At 41.4% G+C, this 27,267-nt stretch overlaps 1 protein-coding gene across 4 annotated transcripts in view; it reads right to left on the bottom strand.

The window, feature by feature from the left end:
- Window positions 1–27,267, bottom strand: part of Cald1 (caldesmon 1) — a 186,857-nt gene that overhangs the window by 30,498 nt on the left and 129,092 nt on the right. For 2 of the 4 annotated variants that reach the window (XM_059257545.1, XM_059257546.1), the window contains exons 4-6: window positions 7,342–7,488; window positions 2,727–3,666; window positions 1,379–1,462 (exon numbers count right to left, since the gene is read on the bottom strand). In XM_059257545.1, the coding sequence (XP_059113528.1) occupies window positions 1,379–1,462; window positions 2,727–3,666; window positions 7,342–7,488 (1,171 nt within the window). The remainder of the gene's footprint in view (window positions 1–1,378; window positions 1,463–2,726; window positions 3,667–7,341; window positions 7,489–27,267) is intronic. The other 2 variants (XM_059257548.1, XM_059257549.1) reach the window with 2 other exon arrangements.

Genomic DNA, 27,267 nt, shown 5'->3' with positions numbered 1-27,267 from the left:
AGTTCTGGATTTTCTTAATGGATGCTCTAACAGAGAAATGTAGCAAGAATCCATTTGGGCCAGTATCCAATGGCTACAGATCACTTCATCAGTCTCTTGGGCAACATAACTCAGGCATTTCTACCTCTGGTGGTTCTGTTTTCCATATCCAAACTCCTTGAACTGACTGGAGAGCATGGCGATTTGTAGTGTCATCTGAGGCTAGCATGGCCGGGATGGATAGAACAAGACAGGCTTTCTGCACGGCACCATATGCTGGAGTGCCGTGGCACTCAGTGTGCAGAAGCCTCATTTACTTACCTACAAACACCCTGGCGTCTGCTCCCCTGTGTGTGTGCCTCATGAATGAAATGCAGGGTATTTGGCCAAACTTTTCTTTTGAAAATCGTTTATCATCTTCAGCTTGTCAATTGTCTACTGCGATTTAGGTTGGGGGAGGGTGCATTTTCTTGAAAAAGTTAAAGCATTAATCAAAGCCAGCTGGAAATATTTCATGATTGAAATGCAAGCAGAGAGAGGCTCATGGAAACGAAAGTCGCACTGCAGAGGCCGGAAGCTGGAAAGACTGGGGAGCAAGGCTGTCTGCGTGCTTGACTATGACACACTAAGAAAGACAATTTGTATGAGAATGCTGTACTACTGTCTACATGCCCACAGATGCTTTCAATTCCATGTCTTTTTCTTTCTTTTGAACTACTGATTATCAAGTATACACATGTGTGTGGTGTTTGAGTGTGTAGGAATGTGTGTGCACATGTGTGCATGTATGTGGAGTATGAGTGTGTATGAATGTGTGTTCAAGTGTGTGTGTATGTGTTTGTATGTGTGCAAGACACAGGCTGATTTGGGGTGTGTGCAAGGCACAAGTTGATTTGGGGTTTGTGCAAGGTACAGGTTGATTTGGGGTATATGCAAGGCACAGGTTGATTTTGGGGGTGTGCATGGCACAAGTTGATTCTGGATGTTGTCTATGGCTCTCTACCTTAATTTTTGAGACAAGGTCCCTTGCTGAAGCTAGAGCTCACTAGTTGGCTAGCATGGCTGCCAGTGAGTCCCTAGGGTCCCCTAGTGATCCTTCTGTCTTTGCTACCCAAAACTGGAATTATAGATATCCCCCTACACCATGCCCAGTTTTTTTTTTTTTTTTTTTTTTTATGTGCATGCTGGGATCCAACGCAAGTACTCTTGCTTGAATGACCAGCACTTTACTCACTGGGCCACGTCTCCAGCCAGATTAAGTAGTTATGAGACACTCTACACTATCACATCATTCCATGACCCATGAGCCGTTGACTGAAAACCACGGGAGAGGGGTTACAGTTAGCCCCGGGATGCCGCTCTGGGTGTGGCTTTAGGTCTGAGAACTGACAGCATTTACCTCTTCCTTTTTGAAGGCAGGCTTGTCGTCTTGGGATTTTTGTCTTTGAGCTTGTCCTTTAGCTCCCTTTTCTTCCTCCTTTTCCTTGTCAAGAATGGTGAAGGTCACTCAGGTGAATAGAAGCCCTTGCTAGCTTGCAAGAGTGAGAGGGTGCTCGGATCACTCCGCGTGGACTGTGATGTCTCTGTGGCTGTCTTAATGCTGTACTCAGACCCCTTGGTGCCGGTGGTACCTGGTGCTAGTGCTCCTATCAGCATGTGCGGTGTGTCCCACCCCACCTTATTTTTTTCTCCTGCGCCTCCCATTGTGCTCACTGAAATCCGACACGGCACTGTGTTCCAGGTGTGTGTACAGCCTGCCCATGACCTTCTCAGCTACAACCATGTGCATGAGCCCTTGGTAGAGAAGCAGGGGTGAAAAACAACATGAGCACAGTGCAGGGATGAAGGGTTCACTCCGGAAAGGTGAACGTGCAAGCATTTCTGTTTTCTTTCATAGCTCTTAGAAGGGGTTTTTAATGCAGTCTTGCAGATAGAGAAGAAAAGAAGACTCCCAAAACTTTTGTAGTTTACATTTCCTGACCCAACTACTATTCCTATCCTTCCTAGAGCCACATGAACTTGGGCTACCCTCATGGCAAACAGGAGCAAACTGCATGTTCCTAACTGTCCATCAATTGTTAACTAGCACTACCCCCGCTGAATGACTTCCTGCAAGTCTACATTAAACCCAGGTCTACATGACGGCAAGTCAGGCTTTTGAAGGTATTTTTTGTTTTTTCGGGGTGGGGGGGGAGAGGTTCCAACAGTCTCCTTTCCCTCCTTTATTCCAGCTGACTTCAAAGGATATTTTTGTCTTGCTAATATAGTTCTTTATTAATTCTCACCCCTAATTTTATAATTAAAAAAATTACTATCAAACACTAGAGTGAGGTGAGAAGTATAGGCCTCTTGCCTCATGTACCCCCAGGAAAGACGTCAGAAAGAGGGGGTTCAGATGCAGACGCAGAGACAAGCCAACACAGCCCCTACCACATTCATCATCTTTGGGTTAATTCATTTTTTTTTTTATAGCCATAACACCCAAGCACAGAGCAATTAATTTCTCTCTGGTTGTCCCATGAATTTGGCTAATTGCATACTTAGCCATAGTTGGATTGCTTCAGGCTTGGGTATTGCTATGGCCTGAAAAAAAAAAAATGAACAGCTTGCCAAATGATCAAGCACGTGAGGTGATGTGCACGAGGCCTCAGCCCCCAGTTTGGTGTGCATTGCATGTCTCCTGAGTCCCAGGCATCACACAGTAGGTACCCAGGCATCACACAGTAGGTGCGCAGTGCTTACTGTACCTGCTTCTTTAGGACAGCTGTCTGGAGTCTGTCTTCTTGGGCTTTCCTTTCGTTCACTCCTTTCCTTTCCGTTTTCTCCACTCCCTTCTCCCCCTTGTCCTTGGTTTCTTGCTCCTCTAGTTGTTTTTTTCGCCTTTGCTCTTCTAGCCTAGCCTTCTCCTCCTCCGCCGCCCTGGCCCTCTGCTGCTCCTCAGCCACTCTTCTCTGCTCCTCCTCAGCCCTTGCCCGCTCCTCTGCCTCCCTCCTTTCCCTCTCCTCCGCAGCAGCCTTTTGCTCAGCTTCAATTCTTGCCCTCTCCTCTGCTAGCTTCCTGTCCTGCTCAGCCTGGGCTCTTTCTCTTTCTTCCGCTTCCAACCTCAGCCTCTCTGCCTCGGCTCTCTCTCTCTCTTCCTCCTCCATCCTTTGCCGACGGGCTTTCTCCTCTGGGTCTTGTTCCACCTCCCCCTCTATTTTGGACTCTTCTGCACTGACTTGCCCATTTTCCAATACCATTACCACGGCTTCCTCTTGGGGTTCTGGTGTTTTCTCTTCTACCGTCTCCTCTACCTGATTTTCGCCAAGGCTCCCTCCCTTCAGCTTCTCTTCCTCCTCCTCCTGTTCTTCTTTCTTTTTGTCTTCAGCATCCCGATAGCTGTTCTTCTGGTAGGACTTGGTGACTACTTCTGTTTCCTCCACCTCATATCGTCCTGGGCGACTCTCTCTTTTTTCTTCCTTCTCTGCTGTTTCATTTTCTGCCGTGTCATTTTGCGTTCTTCTGCTTGGGACGGACAGACTGGCATCTGTGATAGTTGGATCAAACTCCTTCTGACGCTCGAGGGCTTCCTGGAGGCGTTTTTGACGTCTCTCTTCTCGCCTAGCCAGGCGCTCCAGTAAGGCAGCCTCCTCATCACCTTCTACCTGAGTGTTCGTGGTGGCTGGCTTAGACTCTTCATCAGGGACACTGGATGACAGAAGGAACAACACCAAAGACAGCTTGTTGGTTAACCAGTCATCTAGAGTCACCCATAACCAGAGCAGAGCTAGCAGTATCCAGCTCACATGTCCCTAGATGTTACCACTCTATGCCTGCTTGTCTGGCTTCCAACTGCACCTAACCAAATCTTTCTCAGGTCACTGTGTCTCCTCAACCTGCTGTAGGAGCTTTGAGTATTAATGTCATCCAACAAAAGCTAAGGAGTGTCATCATATAAACACTTTGGTCTTTCTCTGTTTTGAAGGATAATTCTACAGTCATGGTTCTTACCAGAGTTATGTTCCAGATAACCACAGTGGCCACTTATGCCAAAAAGCAACCTTCACTTAGTTGCCTTGCCCGCCCTGTCTCACTTACCTACAGCCCTACCATTTTTCCTTGGATTACCTTACAAACTATTTGTGCTTAAACTGTGATTTCAGAATCTGGGTCACTGTGCATCCCAAGTATGACAAGGCTCAAATCAGAATAATGAGTGAATTCTGTGAGCATCATGGTTTCATATTCACGCCACCTAGGCATTCCTGATCTGGATTGGTGGGACCTGAGGTATTTAGAGGAGGAAGAGTATGTACAGTGTGGAGATTCGACATTTATGCCAGCAGTCTTCACTTTGGAGATATCTAAATGTCCTCCACAATTCATAGGGTAATGATTGCCAGTCAAGGATGGCATTTTCTACCCTCTGCCCTTCTTTGTACTTAGACAGGACCAGGTGACCAATGAAATGTGAACATAAATGATGTGTTCAGACCAAAGCAATTGAACAAGTGTATATTCTCTTTGCTTTGCCAGCTCTCTTGGTGTTCAGCAGGCTCTGGATCCTTAGGGGTAACAGAGTCATGGGGGAAAGAAAGACAGATGAATCCCGGGACTCACTGACCAGCCAGTCTAGCTGAATCAGTGAACTCCAGGTTGGGTGAAAGACCCTGTCTTCAAAAAAAAGTGGACATCCAGGTGTGATGGTGCACACCTTTAATCCCAGGATTTGGAAGACAGAGGCAGATGTATCACTGTGAGTTTGAGGCCTACCTGGTTTACATAGTAAGTTCCAGGACAGCCAGGGATACACAGTGAGACTCTGTTGTTGTTTATTTTTGCTCTTTTGGGAGGCCTGCCATCTAGCTCCCATATAAATCACACACAGAGGCTTATTCTTACTTATAAATGCCCGACCTTAGCTTGGCTTGTTGCTTGCCAGCTTTCCTTAACTTAAATTATCCCATCTACCTTTTGCCTCTGGCTTTTCCCATCCTCTTACTTCTGTAAATCTTACTCTTACTCAGGGGCTTGCTGTGTAGCTGGGTGGCTGGCCCCTAGAGTCCTCCTCCTTCTCTGGCTACTTCCTCTTTTCCTCCCAGATTTCTCCTTCTATTTATCCTCTCTGCTTACCAGCCCCACCTATTTCTCTCTCCTGCCTCACTATTGGCCATTCAGCTCTTTATTAGATCATCAGGTGTTTTAGACAGGCACAGTAACACAGCTTCACAGAGGTAAACAAATGCAACATAAACAAAAGTAACACACCTTAAAATAATATTCTATAACACCTGGTCTCAAACAAATAATAATAAAAAATGAAAGTATTAAAATAAAAATAAGGTAGAGAGCACCTGATCTAGTAAACAAGAATTTACACAATGCATTAGTACACTGTGTTAAAATACTGAAATTGCTATAGCAACATTACCATAACTAATCGAGCTCATCTAACTTCTTTGTCTAGGTTTCCAAGAATAAAGAACTTTTTCTCCTTCTTTCAAATTGGTAAAGACTAGCTAAATCCAATGTTTACTTAAAAAGAAAAGAAATGTAAAATCCAAACTGTAGCATGTCTATCATCTCCTCACTCTTCCAGTGCTGGACACTGCCCAGACCAAGGGCGTTGGCTACTCCTGGCTGGAATTACCAGTCATGTGAGACCAGAACTGTGACCAGAGCTGGAAGCGTACGTCTTGCAATGTTTAGAAACTCCATCAAATTTCATGGTTCATACCAAACTTGGCTCTTCTGATGTTCAAGTTCACTTGGTTTTGGAAAAATACATTTCATATTTAACAACAAAATATGGCCAAGGAAATCCTAGATTTTAAGCCTTTTGGCCTCTGCTGTTGCTGCGGGACACTGTCTCTGTGAATTAGTCACATACGGATGACATGTCCACAGAAATACAAAGAACTGGGAGTTCAAGGGAAAAGGTCTATGCACAGGATGCTTGGATCAACTGAGTTCTGATGTTGTAAAAAGGTACCACAAATTCCAAAGTGCTAGCCTGACAAAAATACTAAGAAATCAACAGACTCTACTGAGCCTTTCTTTGCCTTTTTTTTTTTTTTTTTTTTTTTTTTTTTATAGATCATGGTAACAATCATCAGTAGATGGTTAAGTGCCAATTAGAGCTGTTTAGCCCCAAGAAGGGGCTTTATACTTGTAGATAATTAATAGGTCTGTAAGAAATCACTTGTTTAGACCTCGATACATTTCATTAAAAAAAAAAACTTTTTTTTTTAGTTCTTTTGATACAGGGTCTCATGTAGCCCAGGCTAGCCTTGCACTCACTAAAAAGCCAAGTTGACCATGAACTCCTTCCTGCTCCTCCTGCTTCGACCTTTTGAATGCTAGGATGATAAGTGTGCACCATCATGCTTGGCAAAAGAATCTGCAAATTTAGGTAGTCTCATAAAATAGCTAATAATAAAATTAAAGCAGAAATGAAATATAAGTAGAAACAAGACCTATGTATGAGCTGTTGACTTTTTTATTGGGCCGAAGCTCAAACCCAGGGCCTTACATGCTAGACCTGCACAGCACTGTTATCTCAGTCCAGAAGCAAGGTTTTCAGAAGCAAGCAGAACAAAACAACCAGTTGTAACTTTTAAAACCATTGCTGAACACTCACTGATAACCAGATTCAGGAAAGGCCTCAAAATGTCATTTTGAAAACTATTTTTGCCCCCCTCTTCAGCTTGGAAACAAAAAAGGCAGCGAATGGCCCTTCTGTCCCCTTTCTGTGAGACTCTGCCAAGAGCACACTGTGCAGGGCATTGGGTGTTTTCCATATACTCTCATCTTTCTGCAGCTGAGCAGTAGTCTTCAAAGGGAGCTATGGTTGTACTTAGTACAGTGAAGGAACACACTTTGTTAAGTTGGGGTTCAAAGAAAGGGTGTGAAACCCAGTGATCATACCTGCTCCTCCATTCTCTTGACAACACTTCCTCCCCAATTAGGAACTAATTACCAAAGACCAAGGTTGCTATCTTCTACCTAAACATTAAATTTCTTGTTAAACTTGACTTGCGCTTCAGCATTTGCAAGACCACTCTGGGAAATGAGCGGAAGAGGCCATGACACTTCCCTTTAAGATTTTTTTTTTTTTTAAAAATAGACCAAGTTAATGGAGCTATTAGCAACCTCCTCTGAACATACACTAAATAAAAGAAACAAAGCAAAACCACATATAACCCGGGCTACACAGTGAGTTCCAGCTTGGGATACCCAATCAGACCCCTCTCAACACAACCAAAACCAACCAACCAATCATGGTTGAGTTGGTCTGAGAAGGCAATGATTTGCTAGCAAATTCTATTCAACAGGGCAGGCTAAGACCCACGCAGAGATGCCCCACTGAGAAGAGGACAGTACCTGTTCTGGGCATGGGCTTCCACCTGGTCTGTCACCTGTCCCAAGGCCTCTTCCTCCTGCTTCTGACGCAGCCTTTCCTGCCGGGCTCGGCGGCGCCGTTCCCTGGCGGCCTCCTCTTCGTCATCATCATTCCTCTGATAGGCGATTCTGCAACATCATAAAGACAGCTTCCTGAGCACGCCAGCTGACAAGTGGTGTCATTAATGTCCTGGCCCAACAGCCTTGAAGGGGTACTAGTGAGCCAGGTTCTAAAAGTACGGTCCACATTCTCAAGTTTGGAAACCCGACCCATTTGTTTTCCAACTTTTTAGTATTTGAAAAGCACTAAGCCAATGACTCAGGGAATGATTTACATTGATCCAACAAACCAGAACATCTACACCAAAGCAGGCTGCCTTTGGAGGCTGTAGGTTAGCATATCTGGACTTCCATGCTGAGCTGATTATCACATGCAAGATTTAGAAGTGGAAAGAGCAAGTATTGAACCCAAATAATCAACACACGTATTAAAAAGGACTCAGGACATTGTGTGAACTAGAGATGGCGCTGTCACAAAGATTAGAAAAGAATCTAGTTACCATTACTATTAAACCAAGACTCTGCTGCTAATAAGCCCAAGTTGTTCCCTAAAACTGAAAACACTGAACCTCTTCTTTGGTCAGATTTTGTTATTCCAGGATGTGTGTATCATTGGTAGGTGGCTTCACAGTGTGTGCATTGTGAGAGCATGTCAACCACCTTTTGTTCACTAAAACATGTATTAGTTCTTGCTTCATGAAAACGTCTTGTTCACTAAACCATGTATTACATCCCACCACCTGCATGCTGTGCTGTGTGTGCATGTGTGTTTGCATGTGTATATGTGTGCACATACACATGTGTGCACATGTCTGTGCACAGCCCTGAGGCTGATGTTAGGAATGTTTCTTGATTGCTTTCCACCTATTCGTTGAAGCAGGGCCTCTTGGTTGAACCAGAGTCTGCTGATGGCCAGCTAGCTAACTTGCTCCAGGTTGGAATTACAGGTGGGCCACCGTGTCCACCTGTACTTATGTAGGATCTGAACCTCGGTCCTCCTTATTCAGTGGGAGCTTTAACCCCTGAGCAATCTCTTCAACTCCAAAGCAAGAGATGTCCCTAAGTGGCACAAACTTTTAATTTGTACATAATTATAAAGATAAATTCATTTTCAAATGAAAGAAAACCAAACATCAGAACCGTATGTAAATAGTCCATCACATGTGACTGGTGGTAGATTGTTCATTTTAGATCTACAAACCAGGCATGTTTGGGCTTAGATCTAGTACTTCTATCTGTGTCCTCTTTTTACTTCAATAGTACTATGAATGTTAAAACTTCTGAAGGTTTGTTTATTTGCTTTTTGTTACTTCAGAAAAATCTGACTTTATGCTCACTAAAATCTGCTAGTGTGTCAAATGTCAATATAAATAAAGTATGTATATGTTCCATCTATATATCTAGTATATATTCTATTAAACTGGTAATTTTCCACAAATATGGAGGGAAGAGTAACATGGTAGAATTAACATATGACTAATAGTCAGAAAACTTGTTTTTAAGACTGATCTCTTAGGAATACGGGGCCCTTTGATCAACCTATCCTAAGTTTCCTTGTCCCTAAGAGTGGCAATCAATTAGAAATCATGGCTGTTAGGATAGAGCACGGTAAAGTGTGGCATCTTCTTGTTTGTTGTTAGTAGAGTTCAGCTAAGGAGCGGCCTTGTGAGCAAAGATGAGTTCGGTTTTAGACGTGTTGAGTGTGAAGGGACAACATGACATGATACAAATGTTCCCTTCTAATTCAGGTATGATGCAGGAGAGAGCCCTTCCCAGTGGCTTGGCTTTCCAATTCTTGGCCTAATATTTCCTTGGCTTATTTCTTAGTAGCCCGCTCCAACCACAGCAGAGAGAAGAGTACTTAACAACTGCTTCTCAAGCTAATCAAAGAGGAATTTTTTATTTGGTCGCTCCATCTCGGGATCAGTCATGAAAGCACCGTCTGTTTTGAAGCCTTCTTCTGAGACAAGCAGGAGACGTGAAAGGTACATACAGGGCATCTCCATGCTAAAAGCAAAGCTCTCCCTCTTGCAAAGCCATCAGATTCAAGCCAGAGTTTTCCAGGATATTTGAGATGTCACTCTCTTTCTCCTACCAACTCTGGGAGCTTCATGGGTGCTGACAGCATTTAGCTGGGAGATAAACTTGTTTGGTTTCCATGGCCGGGTCATGGCCAGCCTTCCATCCTCTTGTATTTCTCATTGGAGGAGTGGCCTGAGCAAATGTACCATCTCCACTGTCTCTTCTAACTCTTCCTGCTTATTGTAACTGAAGATCTGTGGGGAACCCACTCGCTGCTTATAGCCCTTCTTCTGGGACACAGTTCCCGGAGATTGCTTGGGAATAATCTTTTATTGTTGCTAAGAAAACGAGGAATTAAAGTTGTTTACCACATTAAAACAACAACAGAAGCACCGTCATGGTTTCGGGCTATTTTCAATCCTAACGGGCCCAGTCTCTGGATGAAGAACGTATCAGGTCGGACAAGGCAGGTGGTACACAAGCATCTGCCACACAAGTGTAAGCACTGGTGTTACAATCCTCAGCACCACGTAAATACTGAGACAGGGGAATGCCCAGAGCAAGCTAACTAGAGTAGCTGGATCGGTGAGCTCTAAGTTCAACGGAGAGACCTTGCCTCAGTTTACAAGGTGGAGAGTGACTGAAGAAAACACTCGACATCAATCTGGTCTCCTTGTACACACAAACCTGTACACACACATGAGCACACACACACACACACACACACACACACACACACACACACACACACACACCACATACACATGAAGCCAAAAAAGAATGTATCAGTTGACTTTATAAGTAAAATTGTGTGGATGACAAACTCCTCAACTGTGAGACTCCTACACTGGCCCTCTAAAATCAGCCTGTCTTTTATGCTTCCACCACTGATTTATTTCTTCTTTTCTTTTCTTTTTTTTTTTTTGAGTGGGTGGGTGGGGGAAGCTTGGGGGTTCAGAGATAGTGTCTCTGACTGTCCTGGAACTCACTCTGTAGACCAGACTGGCTTCAAACTCAACACAGATCCAACTGCTTTCAATTCCCAAGTGCTGGGAATAAAGGTATGTGCTATAACACCCAGCTAGGATTTTTTTTTCTCATTGGAAAAAAAAAAAAAACCATCTTAGTGGTTTGCTCTTCTGATTCTGAAAGTAATGGACTCTTGTGTTTTAAAACTAGACTGTTACCTAATGTATAAAGATAAAAGTGAAAATCAGCTGCTTAGGATCATGTCAACTAAGCTCTGACATGATGCTAATTTGATGTATTCTATACATATGTTCTTGGGTATGGAAATAATACATTTTTAATAAAGTGGGGCCATGGTATATGTATTATTTCATGAACAGTTCCTTTAATTAAACTTAGTCATGGCTACATTTTAACACATCAACAAACTACGTCAATGAAAACAGTATTTTATATCTACATACACCAGATGGTAATTTTGTAGATATACTATACCCTAATACTTTTCCTGCTGGTTATTAAATGTTTCTCTAACTTTATGCCCCTATAAGCAAGCAGTGGTACAAGGACTTAAAAACTTCTCAGAAGTTAGAAGTTCTGTGTTTATGAAGTTGAGGACACTTTCTTCGGAGGCTTTTGAAGCACTGATAAACTGGCCTCCAGAAAGTTAACATAATTTCAATGATATGTGGACATGCCCACTTCACCATCACACAGAATTTGTCCAAAAAGACAGACAAGGACGCAGGATCCTTACTTCATCTGCAATAGCAGTAGCTCTGTTCTACATTAAAGACAGAGTGTTAGCAGCTCCGATTTTCCACACATCAGCCTTAACCTTGTTTGAAATGCTGCTGACTGAGAAAATTCCTATCTAACCAGATGGTCAGAGAGGCATACCAACCCGTTTTTACTTCCATGAAATTTCAGCAGATTCCAGTATTAACCAATCCACTGTGTCCACGGCACACAAGCAACCACCTTTCCCAGATTTGGGAGCCTTGTGGGATCCTGAGGTCCTCTGAACCAACTGAGAAGGACTCAACTACATTTTATACAGTTTTAATCAAATGCTTTTCATTGTGACTTTTAAAAACCTGGCAATCCCCAAGTCCACCAAGCAACACTCTGTTAAATAAAACATCTGGGGGTCCATGAGCTCCTGAGCCATGTGAGAGGGTTTACAGTGGAGTGTTGTGCTTTGTCTCTTGGCAACTGCCTCTGCTCATCTCTCATCACAAACACCTGGAGATTTGATGGACCTTTCCAGTGGAAGGTCAGTGTTGCTAAGAGCAAAATGACTCAGCAGATATTTGGGACAAAGGGAGGGAATCTACCACGTACTCGCATGTAATACTTACAAACTAGTGCAAACAATCCCCAAAGCTCACAATAATTACATGCTACTTGACATGTGTGTCCATAGCATGAAAAAGTAAAGGGCTGGTGTTTCTTCCATTCTCAGAACCATTGCTTAAAGGCCCTGCTGTCAGGGCCTTGATAAGAAAACTAAGATCTCCACGCCAGGAAAACTCTTTCATAACACCTGGCTGTTCCAAGAGTCTCTAACACCGGAACTCCGCTACCTCCGTATATGACCTTGTTAAATTCCGGGCTTTTCAGATGGAAAGGTTCGAACAAATAAAATCATTGCAAACACAATGAGCAGGGAAATCATGGAGGATTCAGCTTCTTTGTATCAGTCCGTCAAGAACTAAATCTACACCAGACGAGAGAAAGGGACATACTCTCTGTCTCTTGCTCCTGTGTCTCCTCCTTCCATAGTCACCATTGACTTTTGCTCATGACTTACACAACATGGAGGAAATTCTTATCACAGTATCTACAGGATAGTCTGGGTATAGTGCTACACATTGTACTCCCAGGTACTTGGGAGGCTGAGGTGGTTTTATATAATCAAGTCCAGACAACCAATTCAAATGTGGTCTTGAAATAAAAATTGAAGAAAAATGGCTAGGGATATAGCTCAGTGGTAGAGTGCTTAACCTAGCATATGTAAGGTTTAGCTCCCAGTACCACCACCACCAGTAGCAGCCCCACTAGCACTAACCCCACCACCATACTACCACCACCACCACCACACTACACCACCATCACCACTACCACCACCACCACACTACACCATCACCACCACCACACTACACCACCATCACCACCACCACCACACTACACCACCCTCACCACCACCACCACCATACTACACCACCATTACCACCACCACCACACTACACCACCACCACACTACACCACCATCACCACACTACACCACCCTCACCACCACCACCACCACACTACACCATCACCACCACACCACACCATTACCACCACACTACACCACCATCACCACCACCACCACACTATACCACCACCACACTACACCACCATCACCACCACCACCATACTACACCACCATCACCACCACCACCACCATACTACACCACCATCACCACCACCACCATACTACACCATCACCACACTACACCACCATCACCACCATCACACTACACCACCATCACCACCACCACACTACACCACCATCACCACCACCACACTAACCACCACACTACACCACCACTGAAGAAACAAAGAAACAAAGAAAGGGAGGGAGGAAGGAAAGGGATGAAGGAGAAAATATATCTAAAGTATGTTTTTTTAAATGCCCCTCTTCCCTTTGTTTTTGTTTTTGTTTTTAGAATTTAACTCTTGATTCCCTTTGTTTTTTCCAGTTTGCTGATTTTCTGACTTGAGACTACAGGACGGTATCATTAAAGTTCCAATGAAATGCTGGCAATAGCATTTTATGAACAACAACAATAGTAAAAACAAACCCTGACCTGTTAGCAGGGAAATATACCTACAATTTCTCCTGGAGACTGACAGTGTGCACAAGACCTGCACAGGGTCAAAAGAACAAAAGCCCAGCACTGGGAAGGGAAGTGGACACCACACCTCACCCCTAGCCAAGAAGCTGTTTGCAACTGATACCTGCTGAGAAAGGGAAAATCCGTTTTCTCCAGTGCAGTGTCACTGGGGACATAAACCACACTCCAGGACAGGCCCCTTGCCCAGGAGGGGTTGGCCAATACAAAAAGGAATCCATATTTTTTGTGCATTTTTGTTTTGGTTTCTGTATTTTTTTGTCTTATTGATTTTCTTATTTTTAATTTGTCTGATTTCTTTTCCCTTTTCCCTTCCTTCCTTCCTTCCTTCCTCTCTCTCTCTCTCTCTCTCTCTCTCTCTCTCTCTCTCTCTCTCTCTCTCCTTCTCTCCCTCCCTCCCTCTCTTTCTTTCTTTCTTTCTTTCTTCCTTCATTTCTTTCTTTTAGAGAGAGAAAGAACATAAATTTGGATGGGTAAGGAAGTGGGAGGAGAGGAGGGAAGGGAAAGAATATCATCAAAACATATTGTATTAACTTTATTTTTAAAAAAAGAAAAATTAGTTACCACTTTTGTTGGAGGCAGGGAGCCAATTTCCTCACATGTTTAAGAGCATTAAAATCCACAGGTTCAATGAGAAAAGCCTCAGAAAATGAGAGGCTCAAGGTATTATAATGAGATCAGTTATAAATACTTCACTCAGATCAAAATTTGTAATCTGTTTTTCTTAATCGCTCCTGCCATGTTCCCATATCTTAAAAACAATGCACCTAAAATGCCAACAGACTGAATAATTTCCTCACTGGTGACAATAAATCTTATGGAAATCTATCATTTGTGAATTCTCAGTGATTTGAAAGGCCGGCAGAGAGTTGATGGAGCCCAAGATCAACTCTGACATTTCTGCATCTCACTGAACCTCCACTTTCATGTGAGTCGTCTGAGAGAAAGTGATACTGCTTAAAAGAGATTTCAGCTTTGTCACAGAGATGCCACTGCCCTGTTCCCAGCTTCCTACAGCTGTAGACTTCCTATGCAGGCTACATCTAGTAGAAGGAGACCCGGGCCTCACAACTTCCAAGAAGGTTATTATTATTAATTACTGTTTCTGCCAAAGTCCTTGTCTTAATGAGGTTCTTATGACAGGATCTGATTTAAAGAGTTAAAACTTTCTGTGGGTTGAAAATATGCTCATCAACTATTTGGAGGCAACATGACTCATGTACATCCGTTATTGTTTTTTGGGGTTTTTTTTGTACCAAAACCCCAGGGATTTTCTTTCATAATATGAAATGTAAGCAGATTCTCCATGCACATCTCACCAGCACTGTAAATGGCTTATTTGCTCTCCGAGAGTCTGAGGTCAGGCTGTGATCAAGAGGAGAAAATCCTGAGCCTTTGAAAAGAGTCCTATGTGTTCAGTAGCCTTAGTGCACCTTTGGAAGTTAAAAGAAGTTTATCAAAACATTCCAGGATCTTAAATATATTTTTGTTTATATGTGGTGTTGGCAAAATATTGTGGTTTGAATGCAAATAAAGTCAAATTCTGAAGTTTTTCCTTAGCATCCTTAAAAGGAAAGAAATTAAAAGTTATAATGGGAGAAAATAAAACCCAAGAAAATAAAAATATTTTCAGTCAGAATATGGGAAAGAAAACAGGTTTGTGTGTAAAAATAAAGGAGTGGGAAAAAAGCCTCTTTGAATGAAAGGATTTTTTTTGGTGGGTTAGAAAAGTAACATGTGCTATATATATTCATTATAGAGTTTATTGACCTATCATATCACTGTTGAGCCATATTTACTGGTGTCAAGGCACATGAGGAGATAGGTTACTTTGAAGACAATTAATTATCCAGGAAGAGAAGTACATCGCAATTCATCTCTTCCTTTCATCCCATGTCCCTTGAATATATCTGAGTCACTAAAGTTTGTATACCAACCATATTTACTTGGGTTTCCATAATATTTGCAAACTTTCACGTTCACGTTCTTATGTATGTCCTCATCAGTTGTCACCATCAGCCCATCATTTACTTTATACAAAGATGGTATTCCCTAGTTACACAAATCTCTCTAACCATGGACCATGATGAGGCTATGTGCTACAGAGCAGCAGACAGTGGGAAGGAAAAACAAGATCTTCTTCTTGTCTCTATATACACCTATATACCTCTATATACAACCAGAAGGCTGGTTCTTAACATCATTACATCAGCATTATGGGTAAACTGACCAACAGATTGGGTTTGGTTAGAAGAAATCAAGGGCACCAGATTTGAGAACATTCTAAAATGGTCCTACCCTAGGACAAACAGATTCTCAAACTATTTATGAATCAATGCATATAGTCACTAGAACATTTAAATAAAATATTCTAATAGATTGAAATTAGTTTTTAGATTAAAAACTTTTACCATAAATTGTGCTGTACCTGCAAATGAATATAGTATAACTGCACTTTAAAGAGTAATAATAGAACTGACAAACTGACATGTACATGCCTATCAACTCAGATACGGCCAGAGTCTAATTAGAGGCTTATGCTCGTCTCTTAAATACTATTCCTCTCTCTTTTGTCACCTGCCTGAATTTTCCAGTGTTTGTATTGCCCTCTTGCTTTTGTTTTGTAGTTTTAGCACCATGGTGTGCATTCCCAAATAATGCATTTTAAAAGTATTGCCTGTTAAAAACTTCATATAATAACTTCATGATTGATGACTTTCACACAGCATCATGCCTTGGTGTTTATAGGAATCCATGTAGTTTATAAAGATAGATGGGCCCCAAGCATGCTTTCCAAACCTTTCTTGAGGTTGGAGCTTTGGATGGGATAAATGACTATGATCTTATTCAACTAATGCCACTTTCTTTAATTAAAAAAAAAAACCCTAAATGGCTTATGATATTAAGTAGAAAATAAAATGGATAAAAACCTGGATGTATATTATCATGGAGTTGTTATTTTTCCCATGTTTCTTTTAAAAAGAAAGAATGTGTATCATTAAATTCAGATTTGGGAGGGCCATTCCATAACAGTTTCCTGAGATAAACTGAAATCTATTCATGTTCTCATGGAGAGGAATGAATTTGTTCCACTCCATCTAACCTACCATATCCAAACAATAAGTTTGTTCAGGCACAAACATTCACATTTTAATTTGTAAAGTTTACAAAGGGTTAGTAGGAGGACTGGAGAGATGGCTCCATGGTTAAGAGCATGTGCTGCTCTTGTAGAAGACCCAAGTTCAGTTCCCAGCACCCATTTCTGGTATCTTGCAATACCCTGCAACACCAGAAGTATCCATCACCTCTGGCCTCTGTAGGTATTGCACAAATGTACACACACACACACACACACACACACACACACACACACACACACACTTAAAGTCTTTAAAAAACAAAATGAAAAAAGGCAGGTGTGGTAGTTTGAATGTAATTGATCCCCATAAGCTCATATGGAGTGGCACTCTTAGGAGGCGTGGCCTTGTTGGAGGAAATGTGTCACTGTGGGGTTGGGCTTTGAGGTCTCCTATGCTCAAGCCACAACTAGCTCAGACCACTTCCTCTTAACTGTATGTCAAGATGTAGGACTCCAAAATGGACTAAACCTCTGGAAATGTAAGCTACCCCAATTAAAAGTTTTTCCTTTATAAGTGCTGCCATGGTCATGGTGTCTCTTCACAGCAATAAAGCCCTAACTAAGACAGTAGGTATAGGAAGAGAGGGTTGATGATGGAAAAGATCTACAAGACTGTTTAGTTGGTGCCTGAGCTAAACTTTGGTCAAAATGAATTACAAGGAGAAAGGGAAATGATTAAGTGGATGAGAAGGTAATTAAAAGGAAATTAGCCACACTCACTTTCCACTTTAACATTCAACCAAAATAAATGTAGCTAATACCAACTACTACCTGTGTTTTCATAAGCATTAGCTTGTCTTACATCCCAACCTAGGATTCTCTAATAAGCATCATGAATAATAAATACAAATATCATAAATATGAACATATGAATTATGAAAACATGGATCTTAATGTTCTTTGACTTTTAAAAAAGGCAATCAAAAGTAAAACTAGGGAGAGGGGTAGAATGAGACTGGAAATGCTCTCTGGCTATCATACCTATCAAAGGATCTTGCTTCAATGTATATAGTGTGTGGACAATAAGGCTAACTGTAGACAATTTTTAAAGTCAAACATGAGAAAACAACTAAAACCCAGGTGCCTATGACTAGCAATACCATATTTATCCTCTCTCTCTTTCCTGCAGAAAAGGCTAGATATACAGCTGACCAACACCTGTTAAACGAAGGCTGAAGGGAGATTCCCACAGTTCCATGAGCCCACGTGGCTGCATCCACAACTGACCACAGGTGTATCAATAAGAAAATTCTTGTCAAACACGCATTTCCATCCTCCCGTGTAAAAGGCATGAAGTCATCTTAGATGAATCTTAGAGTGATCTAAAAACTTCAGTCATTCTCCCAGACTTGAAGAATTCATGTGATGCAACACACAGGTCCATAATTGCATATGGTTTTGCTTCCAATTATGGTACCATTATCACGTGGGTAAACATTTGACAAAAGAAACAAAGGAACTGGAAAAAACGAAGACAAGATATCCTTAAATGGAGATTCCAAGGCTGTGAGTAATTGGAGGGAATCCCTGCAAAGGAAAGTGGTACTGCAGACACGGAGGAAATGGTGCACAGCAGGCGGAGGCCGTCCTGTCCTTACAGACCCTCTGTCAGCATCCTCCCCAGACAGACAGGCGGTGCTTAATGTGGGGGAATTTATGGATAATGGATTTTCATAACAGACCTTTTATGATCTTTCCCTCCCTGAAAAGTGCCCTCCAGAGCTTTTCTGCTTCCACTCTCAGTTTTAATTGGAAAAAGATTTACTATTCATTTCCTCCTTCCCAAGTCGTCCTTTTCACTCGGGTGGCACAGCCTCCCTTCTTGATTCCCTCCCTGTGTGTCCCTCAGCTCCTCTCAGGAACCAGACGGTTCTGATACACTGGTACATGAGACCAGGGCCCCAGTTCCTAGCGTCACCAGTGAAAGGCGTGATTGTCATTCAAACAAGAAAGCATATTGGGGTGGTTCCTACTCCCTGACTCCAGAGCTCCCACACAAACTCATCTAGAATCCACTGGCTTGCATCTACCCTCCACATGCTAGCATTTCAAAGGTTTGTTTACAAGTGAAGGTAAACCTTGAGGGGAGACAGGAAATGGAAAATGAAGGACCACATCCTGGACACTTGGCCCAAAGGAAAGGACATGTATCTTTGCAGGGGACTTGGCAGCCACCTCTGGGTCTAGCCTCCCTGCTGTTGGGAAAGGAAGTCAATGATTCTTCTCTGCTCTTGGTGGGTTATGGTCCTGTCAGGGGAAACTTTACTTAAGACAGGGCCTGCTCAAAATAGAGATGAGCTGACCCTCATTTATGCTTGGTAAAAAGCCAAACCAAAGACAACCTGTTTCCATATTTGAAGATGCCCTCCTTTCAAGGTGAAAATGTCCTCATTTTAACAGATGAGGTATCATTCAAAATCAAGCATCGTCTTTGTGAATATGATTAAATTAGCAGCATTGACAGCTGAAGGGCCAGAGAACTACTAAGCTTCTGAGAGGGCAATATGGGCCTTAGAGAAATTCTTGTATGGCACTTAAAGTATCTTGAAGAGTCCTCATCTGGACTTGTAGATCTATATTCCAAGAGATGACTAGCCCGGAAGGCTTATGCTGTTTTGTGACTAGACACGAAAGCAACCACTGCTGTAGCAATGGAGACAACAGACTATTAAACTGTCACATAGTTTAATTACAAATGACCATTTGCAAGAGCAGCATCAGCATATGGGTTTCTAATCTTGTGTACATTCCTCTCTCTAGCCAAACCACTGGCCATCTGGATCCTGACTCTGAAGGAAGGCAGTTCGGTTTAGTTGAGTGAGCAGAGCAATGAACCGTGGGCAGGATAGGGTAGGTAGACACCTAGAATGTGAGGCGGAGGCAGGGGATAAGGCAGATACCAAGGTGAAGTTTTGGCTTGTGGCATGGGATGCTGGCTGAGACTGCCTATGCATTATACCAGGTGGCTAGAATAAACCTATCCTTAAGAAGACGCTGATGGAACAGTTGTTCTGTTCAAGCAATGGAGGAAGGAAGCCAAGAGGAACAAAGCCTTAAAATGGAATTATAATTTGGTAGGTGAGCCAAAAATGTGCAAAGATGTAATGGAACTTCAAATGTGTTAAGTATTAAAGGAGACAGTTACAGAGATTGAATTGGATGGATAATACAGTTTTAACTGTGGGGTCAGAGAAGGCTTCATGGAGAAAGTGGTACTTGAGCCAGATCTAGGACTGGGTGTCTGTAAGGGGGAAAAGGCCCTTTCTTCATTCATAGAGCGCAAATGAAAGGTTGTAGAGTCAGGAAATATGGACATGGAAAGGCAAACAACTCTGTCTGGCCAGGGCTCACAGGGCATGACGGGCATTAGTGAAGCTCTGGTGTGTATGCTACAAACCCAAGCATGACTTCTAGTAAGAGAAAGAGCAGGCCAGACATTCTGCAGATCTTGAGAAAGGATCCCTTTAAAGGGTACAGCCCTGTGGAAACGTAGCCTAAATGGTTGGCAGCATATATGGAGGAGAATTTTCTAGTTCTGTCTCCACTCCAGGTGTTTCAACTCATTCTGCAGCTTTCTTGAGGAAATAAAAGAAACAGGGCCAGCTACGCAATATTAAGAGCTCCATAAATCTCAGCAGCAAGAGGGGCCTTCAGCTCAACAAATCCTTGGGTCATTCAGAACAGTAGTTTGTGGCAGACTTCTCAAGAGCAGTAAGCTAGGCCTTCCGTTCTTTGTGAATGGAATTGCTGGTCTCTTTCTTGTTGGTGTGCCCTCCGCTGCCTCATTCCCACCCTAGGTACCCACGGAACAGACTTTCATTTCACTCCTTCCCTAGCAGACTCCCGACTGAACCTCCACTTCTGTGTTAAGGTGTTAAAAGCTTAGGGGCTCAGACGGATACAACTGGATGGAACTGAGGAGGTTATTTTAATTTAAGCACCCCTTTGCACATGGTAGCCTGGGATCTGGGTGGGGCAGTGACTCACAGCACTCATTACAGTACCAGCACTGGCCCAGGTCTCCAGTTCCCATCCTTGGTGTCTTCCTAGCCTAGGGATTTTCTCAAGGTGTTCTGCCAGTTAACAAAGGCCTTCCATCATGGAAGCCAGGGACTGACAAACAGTGGCCTGCAGGTCAAACCCAGTCCATAAGGAGGGGTGGGGGGGTGGGGGGGGTGGGGAGTAGGGGGTGGTGGTGAGGGGGACCGGGACACACGACAGGACGACTAACAATTATCTTGTCTGTGATCCATCTGGGACTTCAATTTCAGAGCTGAGTTTAAGGGTAGAAGTTGCATAGCACCCAAATTTGAATGTAAACACTATTTTAAAAAACATGTTAATCAGACATGGTTATTTGCTGGTCATCGATCTATATCAATGGTTTTAAATCAAATTTTTATAGTATATTCCTATCAAAAATTAAACAGAGTTAGGTTTGGTAGCATACGTCTTTATTCCCAGTATTCAGGAGTCAGAGGCAGGTGGACCTCCATAAGCCTGGTCTACATAGCAAATTCTAGGCCAGCCAGAGCTACATAGTAAGACTTTGTCTCAAAAACAAACAAACAAACACACAAACACAATAACTACAAAAAACCAGGTGCCACTAATTACCTCTCTTGACTTATATCTATTCAGTTACTTACAAACTAAGCACATATAGTGCTATTGAAATAGTATTCAATAGCACATATAGTGCTATTGAAATAGTATAATATTGTTATAATATTACAAAATACAAAAAGAAATGCAAAAGAATAATACCGAAACAGATTTATTAAAGTGAATTGTGATTGGTCAATGTTCATAAAGCTTCTATTACTTCTTTAATCTTGGTTTTAACACACTATGGCCAGTTATTTGAAGGTCCAGCTAACACGAGGTTCAATTTACTCTTGCATTCAACTTTCAATGACAGTTGCAGACTAGTTTATTTATATGATTATTATTTCTTTTAGATTTTTTTAAATTTTATGTATGAGTGTTTGATTGAATTTATATTTGAACACCATTGTACATGCCCGGTGCCAGAGGAAGTCAGAACAGGGTGTTAGATCCTCTGGAACTGCAGTCATGGATGGTTATGAGGCACAGTGTGGGTGCTGGGAATTGAAGCGAGGTCCTCTGCAAGAGCAACTGCTCTTAAAGGCTAAGCTGTCTCTCCAGCCCCTTAGTTTTACCTTTAAGCCTATGAAAACTGTATGTGTACAACTGGAAGAAATAAACACTTGGTATGTTGAAGCATGGCATTAACACACTAAATCTCCCCAGTACCTGTGTGTATCTGTACTAATGTCTGCCATTTCTCCTTTCAAAGCCATGCAAAAGTGTTTACTATTTTAAATAACTTGCTTCAACATCAACTGAATGATTTCCTTGAGAGATTTGAAATAGTTTTTCAAGGTTAAGTATGAAGACATGATTGTTTAGTAGATCACATTTACATATTTTTCAATAACAAAATCAGAAATGAAAGGGCTATTTTCAACATAATTTTCCACCATGAGAGTTTCTTCTGATGATGAACACCATCTGCAGTGACTATGGCGATGGGCGTGCAATGGGACTACAAACCATGGGCTTGCACATGTGAAGTGTGTGAACTGTGTCCTGTAGCAATTGGGTTTCAGTAAAGCTTACGAACTTCAGGAAAAAGCTGTTAGAGCCTCACATGGCCTGCTGACAGGAGTGGGTGAGGGGCCGGGGAAGTGCTCCTCCACGTTCACTCCACAGGGCGGCCATTCTCTCCCTGTGTGTATCCTTTCTTGTATTTTGAGCAAATTCCCTTCTGCTTGTAGCCTCTGCACAAACATTTGTAAGTACAATTTATAAGCCTCTTTCACAAATGTAGTTTAAACTAGAAAGCCCTACTGCATGTAAACCCTCTGACCCAGCTAAGAGTAAAGGGCCGTGTGTCACTATGTGCTGCACATCCTAACCCCTGATCTTCCCTCTGGGGATGGAGCACATGCTCCTCCCTGAGGACGACACATGGCTAGAAAAAGGGACGGAGGCAAGATATCAGGGCCAGAAAGTATGACAACACCAGAAAAGCTTTAATTCTTTGCCCCTTAACTCCATTTTCTATTCCTTGTCTTACTCCTTCTACTTCAACGTATCCCTTAATATAAATGGGTTAATTTAAGTTAATGAAAGCTAGTGGAGCAAGCTTAAGCTAAGGCTGAGTTTCCGTAATTAATAATAAGTCTCTGTGTCGTCTTTTGAGGCTGGTGGTGGAAAAGAAAGTCTGATGACAAATGGCACACATGTACCCATATAAGGCCTGAGAAAGCTTTCTGGTGATCAGGGTCTCTCAGGTAGGCTCAATGCTAGCGGTATAGAGGCAAGGTTCTTTTAAGAGGCCCTGCTACTGAGCACTTGAATGGGGTTTGTGAGCAGCAGGAAGTGCACTACTCGGTGGTGGGAGACTAGGTAGAAATGCCTACTACAACGTGGACCCAGAAACTTCCCGGAGCAGGGGCAGTAAACATGGTTCCTGCCAGTACCGCTGGCATGAGCCTAGGCTCTCAGGAAACCGAGGTGGGCAAAGCCAATCACCAGAGTTGTGTGGCAGTAGCCTAGCCACTTAAGGTTGTCTCCCATAGTCAGAGAACACAGCAGACTTACAGAAAGCCATGTCCAGACACAGAAAACCTCTAAAAAGGTATGGTATGTTTAAAAACATGCTTAGGTGAAAGAAAGAAAGAAAGAAAGAAAGAAAGAAAGAAAGAAAGAAAGAAAGAAAGAAAGAAAGGAAGAAAGAAAGAAAGAAGGAAAGAAAAGAAAAAAGAAAAGAAAATAAGTATAGACAGTCATTTCAAAAGTTTAAAAATAATAAAGTCTTTAAAGAGAGTGTAAACTAATATAAAAGGAAAAGGAAAAAGCTACATAAAGATGGGAAATACACAGGATCCTGTATGGTGCTTTGTTGACTTTGACTTTTGTAAATGCAAATGTACAAAAAACAATAGCTGCTGAGAGACACTGGATTACGGAAAACTGATAGATTAAACCAACTTATATATTTTAAAAATGTCTTAACTTCAAAATGGAAGTCAGAAAATATGTTGCGTTGGAGGAGAGATTATGCCTTTGTTTCCACAGGAAACAAAAAGTTATGGTTCTCTTCAAAATTAATGAAGATCAGGTTTGATTGGGGGAGAACTCCTGAAAATCTTGGCTACAGACATGAAAAAAAAAAAGAAACTAAGAAAGACTACAGGACAGGGATATATGCTGATCCCTCTACTATGGGAACAGCTCTGAGACTGAATGAAACATGATAAATCTTGTTGGCTACAGAGTCCTTGTGACTTATTAGTACATGCCATCCTTTCATATAGCATGAATAGAGGTTTAGTTATATAGTCCAAACAAACTTAAAAATTTAACAGATGCCTTTTAGCTGCTCAAACATAAAACAAAAAATCTTTAGCTGACTTATGCACACTGTACATTCCATACTTGTGTTAATGCAGATATGTATGTTACCTTTAAAAGTTTGTGTGATTTCAGAACAAAATGACCAGAAATTAATAAAGACAAGACAAGACAAGGTGATCCAGCCTCCCAAAATGCTTCTGCTGCAGTTTCCTCCAAATTCTACATCCAAAACAACTTCAAAGCTGCTGGGTGAGATGGTCCAGTCCCACAGACTACTCCAGCCAAGACTTCAGATAAGCTCTACACCTTCCTGTAACACAAAGACTAAATAATAATAATAATAATAATAATAATAATAATAATAATAATAATAATACAGCTAGCTCTCCTAGGACTTGACCATTATCTCAATTTTCTTAGGCTTCCTTAAAGGTGTTGGTGCTCTCAGACAACAGGAAACAGTCTAGAGAACATGATGCCAACATTCCCTAGAGGTGGAATGGATGGTTTTTGGTCATTTGGTGAGTTATGGATGTTTGTTGTCATTTAGGGGAATTGGTTACAAGTTGTTATTGTTCATGGTCAGGAAGAAAGCAAAGGAGATTAGGTTCAAGGATCTCTTTCTGAAAAAAAGGGGGATATGAGAATAAAAGTATAAAAGAGTATATTATTGATTCTACTTTAAACTGAAAAGCAACTATTAATCTCAAATATTTTACATTGGTATTGATTTTTATATATTGATTAAGGTTATTTTTTGTTAGAACATATTCTACATATGTTTCTACTCTTGTTTAAAATATTTTTCTATATTGATACAAATTTAAAGTTACTTTTGTTATACTGTCTATATGTTTCTACTTTTGTTTAAGGTATTGCACCTATGCAGCTCATTTAAAAATATAATGTATAATTAAGAAATACAGGTTAGTAGTTAGTCATCTATAATAATCAAACTTGTAGTCATGTTAGGTATGTTTTCAAGGTTAAACAGAGATACATTTTAGATAGATATGTGGTCTTCAAACACTTCAGAGACCTACAGAATATGAAATTTAAGATGTTTTAATAACCTAAAACTTTTCATGACAGTGAGACATGTCTGCTCCTGGAAGCATCAATCTACTTTAAAAAAGGATGATGGACATCAAAAAACTTCCATATGGAGTTTGCTTTCATTTGTGACAAATTTAGCCATTGGACAAAAAACTGCTCTTGCCTCAACTGCTGACAGTATGCTATCCAAATTGGACAAACAGGACACAAAAGAAGGTGACTGATGAACTTTATCAAGACAAGGTAGGACAGTCCTTCAAAAATTTCTGCTTCACAGAAAAGTCTGTCAGATATAATAGGCCTGTAGGCTGAAGATGGATGCCCCAACATTGCAGAGGAAACTTGAGTGATTGTCCAGGCAGCCAGCTATTTCTGTCATTTTTACAGTTCTGGAAGTTATTTGCTCTGCATTTCCTGTTTACTCAGCTAATATTATATCCTTCTCAAGTCTTTTATGGGGGTTAAAGACTAGATAGTTATAGTTACAGTTTTCCTTATTACTAAATTTTTAAAAAACTTACAAGGAAGTGTAAAATATATAAGGTTGAAAGACATAAAAGCTTAAGTTGTTTAACCTAAGAAAATGTATTAAGGTTTAAAAAGATATTTTTAGGTTGGTAATAAAAGTTATGATAGAAAATAGTTTAGGTATAAAACTTTGGACTTATCAAGATAACACAGATAATAGAGTGATTTCTCCAAGTTTGCAAAATACAAATGGACTGGACATTGTAAATATAATTCTTAGTTGACAATTCTTACTTGATTGTTCTTATTGTATATAACTTTTATTTAGACAAAAAGGGGGAAATGCTGTGGGATATTTGTACACTGTATGAAGATGTATTGCTGTGATTGGTGTAATAAAAAGCTGAACAGCCAATAGCTAGACTGGAGGTATAGGTGGGACTTCTGGGCATAGAGAGGACTCTGGGAAGAAGAGAGGTGTAGAGTTACCAGCCAGACACAGAGAAAGCAGGATTGGCAGTACAGAGAAAGGTAACATGGCAGAACATAGATTAAATGGGTTAATTAAAGTTATAAGAGCTACTGGTACAAGCTTAAGCTAAGGTTGAGCTTTCATAATTAATAAGTCTGTGTGTCATTATTTGGGGCTAGTAGTGGAAAAGAAAGTCCAACTACAGTTGTCACATGTTTTTTGAAAGCTAGAGTGAAGTTCTATGTTTAGCTCCCCACCATGCACTTTTCCATACTACATTCATTTATTTAGAATGCATAAGTGCATTAAAGAAAAGCGTAGGGCATTTAAACAATGATTGATGGCACCTAGCGAGGCAACTGAAGAGTCCTGGAATGTGAGAAATTTCACTGAGGGGAGAAATATCTTTCAAGTTTCAATGTCATGACTCTGAGGTGACAGAGCAGAATCATGTTAAACCAAAACAGAGTGACAGCAGCAGCTTCAAAGCCAGGCTTGATGACCAGGAGACATCAACAACAAATACAAGAGCTTCCCCTCTATGTCACATTCTCTCAGACTCTCTTCTCTAAATGTTGAAAGCGAGAACCCCAACACATCACACTTCTTTCATATCCTTCCCTCTAAAGGTTGATAGCATTATGGCCACAAACTTTCTTTCCAGTGTTTGCTTGGATAAATGGCTGGTACATTTTGCAGACTGGTCTAGAATGCAAATATTTTAATGGATTTATCATAAATATGTTTGTCATTTTTATGCTTCTTTCTCTGCAGGGGTCGTTATTCAAATGCCCTTGGAGCTCAGAACTGGAAAAGGTCCAAAACACCCCTACCAAACCAAACCAAAACAAACCAAACCAAACCAAACCAAAACAAACAACAACAACAACAACAAAAGAACAGGTGGTGGTAGACTGAAAAAAATATCAGATTTGACTCTAGTCAATAATTAGAGCTAAGGCAAACTGGGTCAACGGGTGTTTTCCAACTGTGGACTCTGGTCCACTTCAAGGGCTTATCTTCCTGTGTGTTTGTATACGAATGTGTATGAGCCACCCACCTGTCTCTCTCTTTGTCATGTGATGGGTTATGACTTGGCTCATGAATACTGAGCAGTACTTCACTTTCTTGATGCTTTGGGCCATGTCATTCCTCTCCATGGAAGAGGAAGACCCTACACCATTATCCTCCCTTGCTGATTTCTTATATTCTCTATACTCTCTCTTCTCGCTAGCAAGCCTGGCATTGGTTTGGTTTTTTGTGTTGTCTTAGAAAGCAAAAAATAATTCAGGGTGACAGTGTATTTGACTTAGCCAAACCTTTAGAAATATTTAATGGGCCCTAGCCAAAACTGAATCTGTAATCCAATGGATGTTGTAAGAAACACAAAGATGGCTAGTTCCATCGTATCATGGGCTATCTTATAATTTTTACAT

Source organism: Peromyscus eremicus, chromosome 3, assembly GCF_949786415.1.
Source record: "Peromyscus eremicus chromosome 3, PerEre_H2_v1, whole genome shotgun sequence".
NCBI lineage: Eukaryota > Metazoa > Chordata > Mammalia > Rodentia > Cricetidae > Peromyscus > Peromyscus eremicus.
This window is presented reverse-complemented; position numbering and strand designations above follow the sequence as displayed.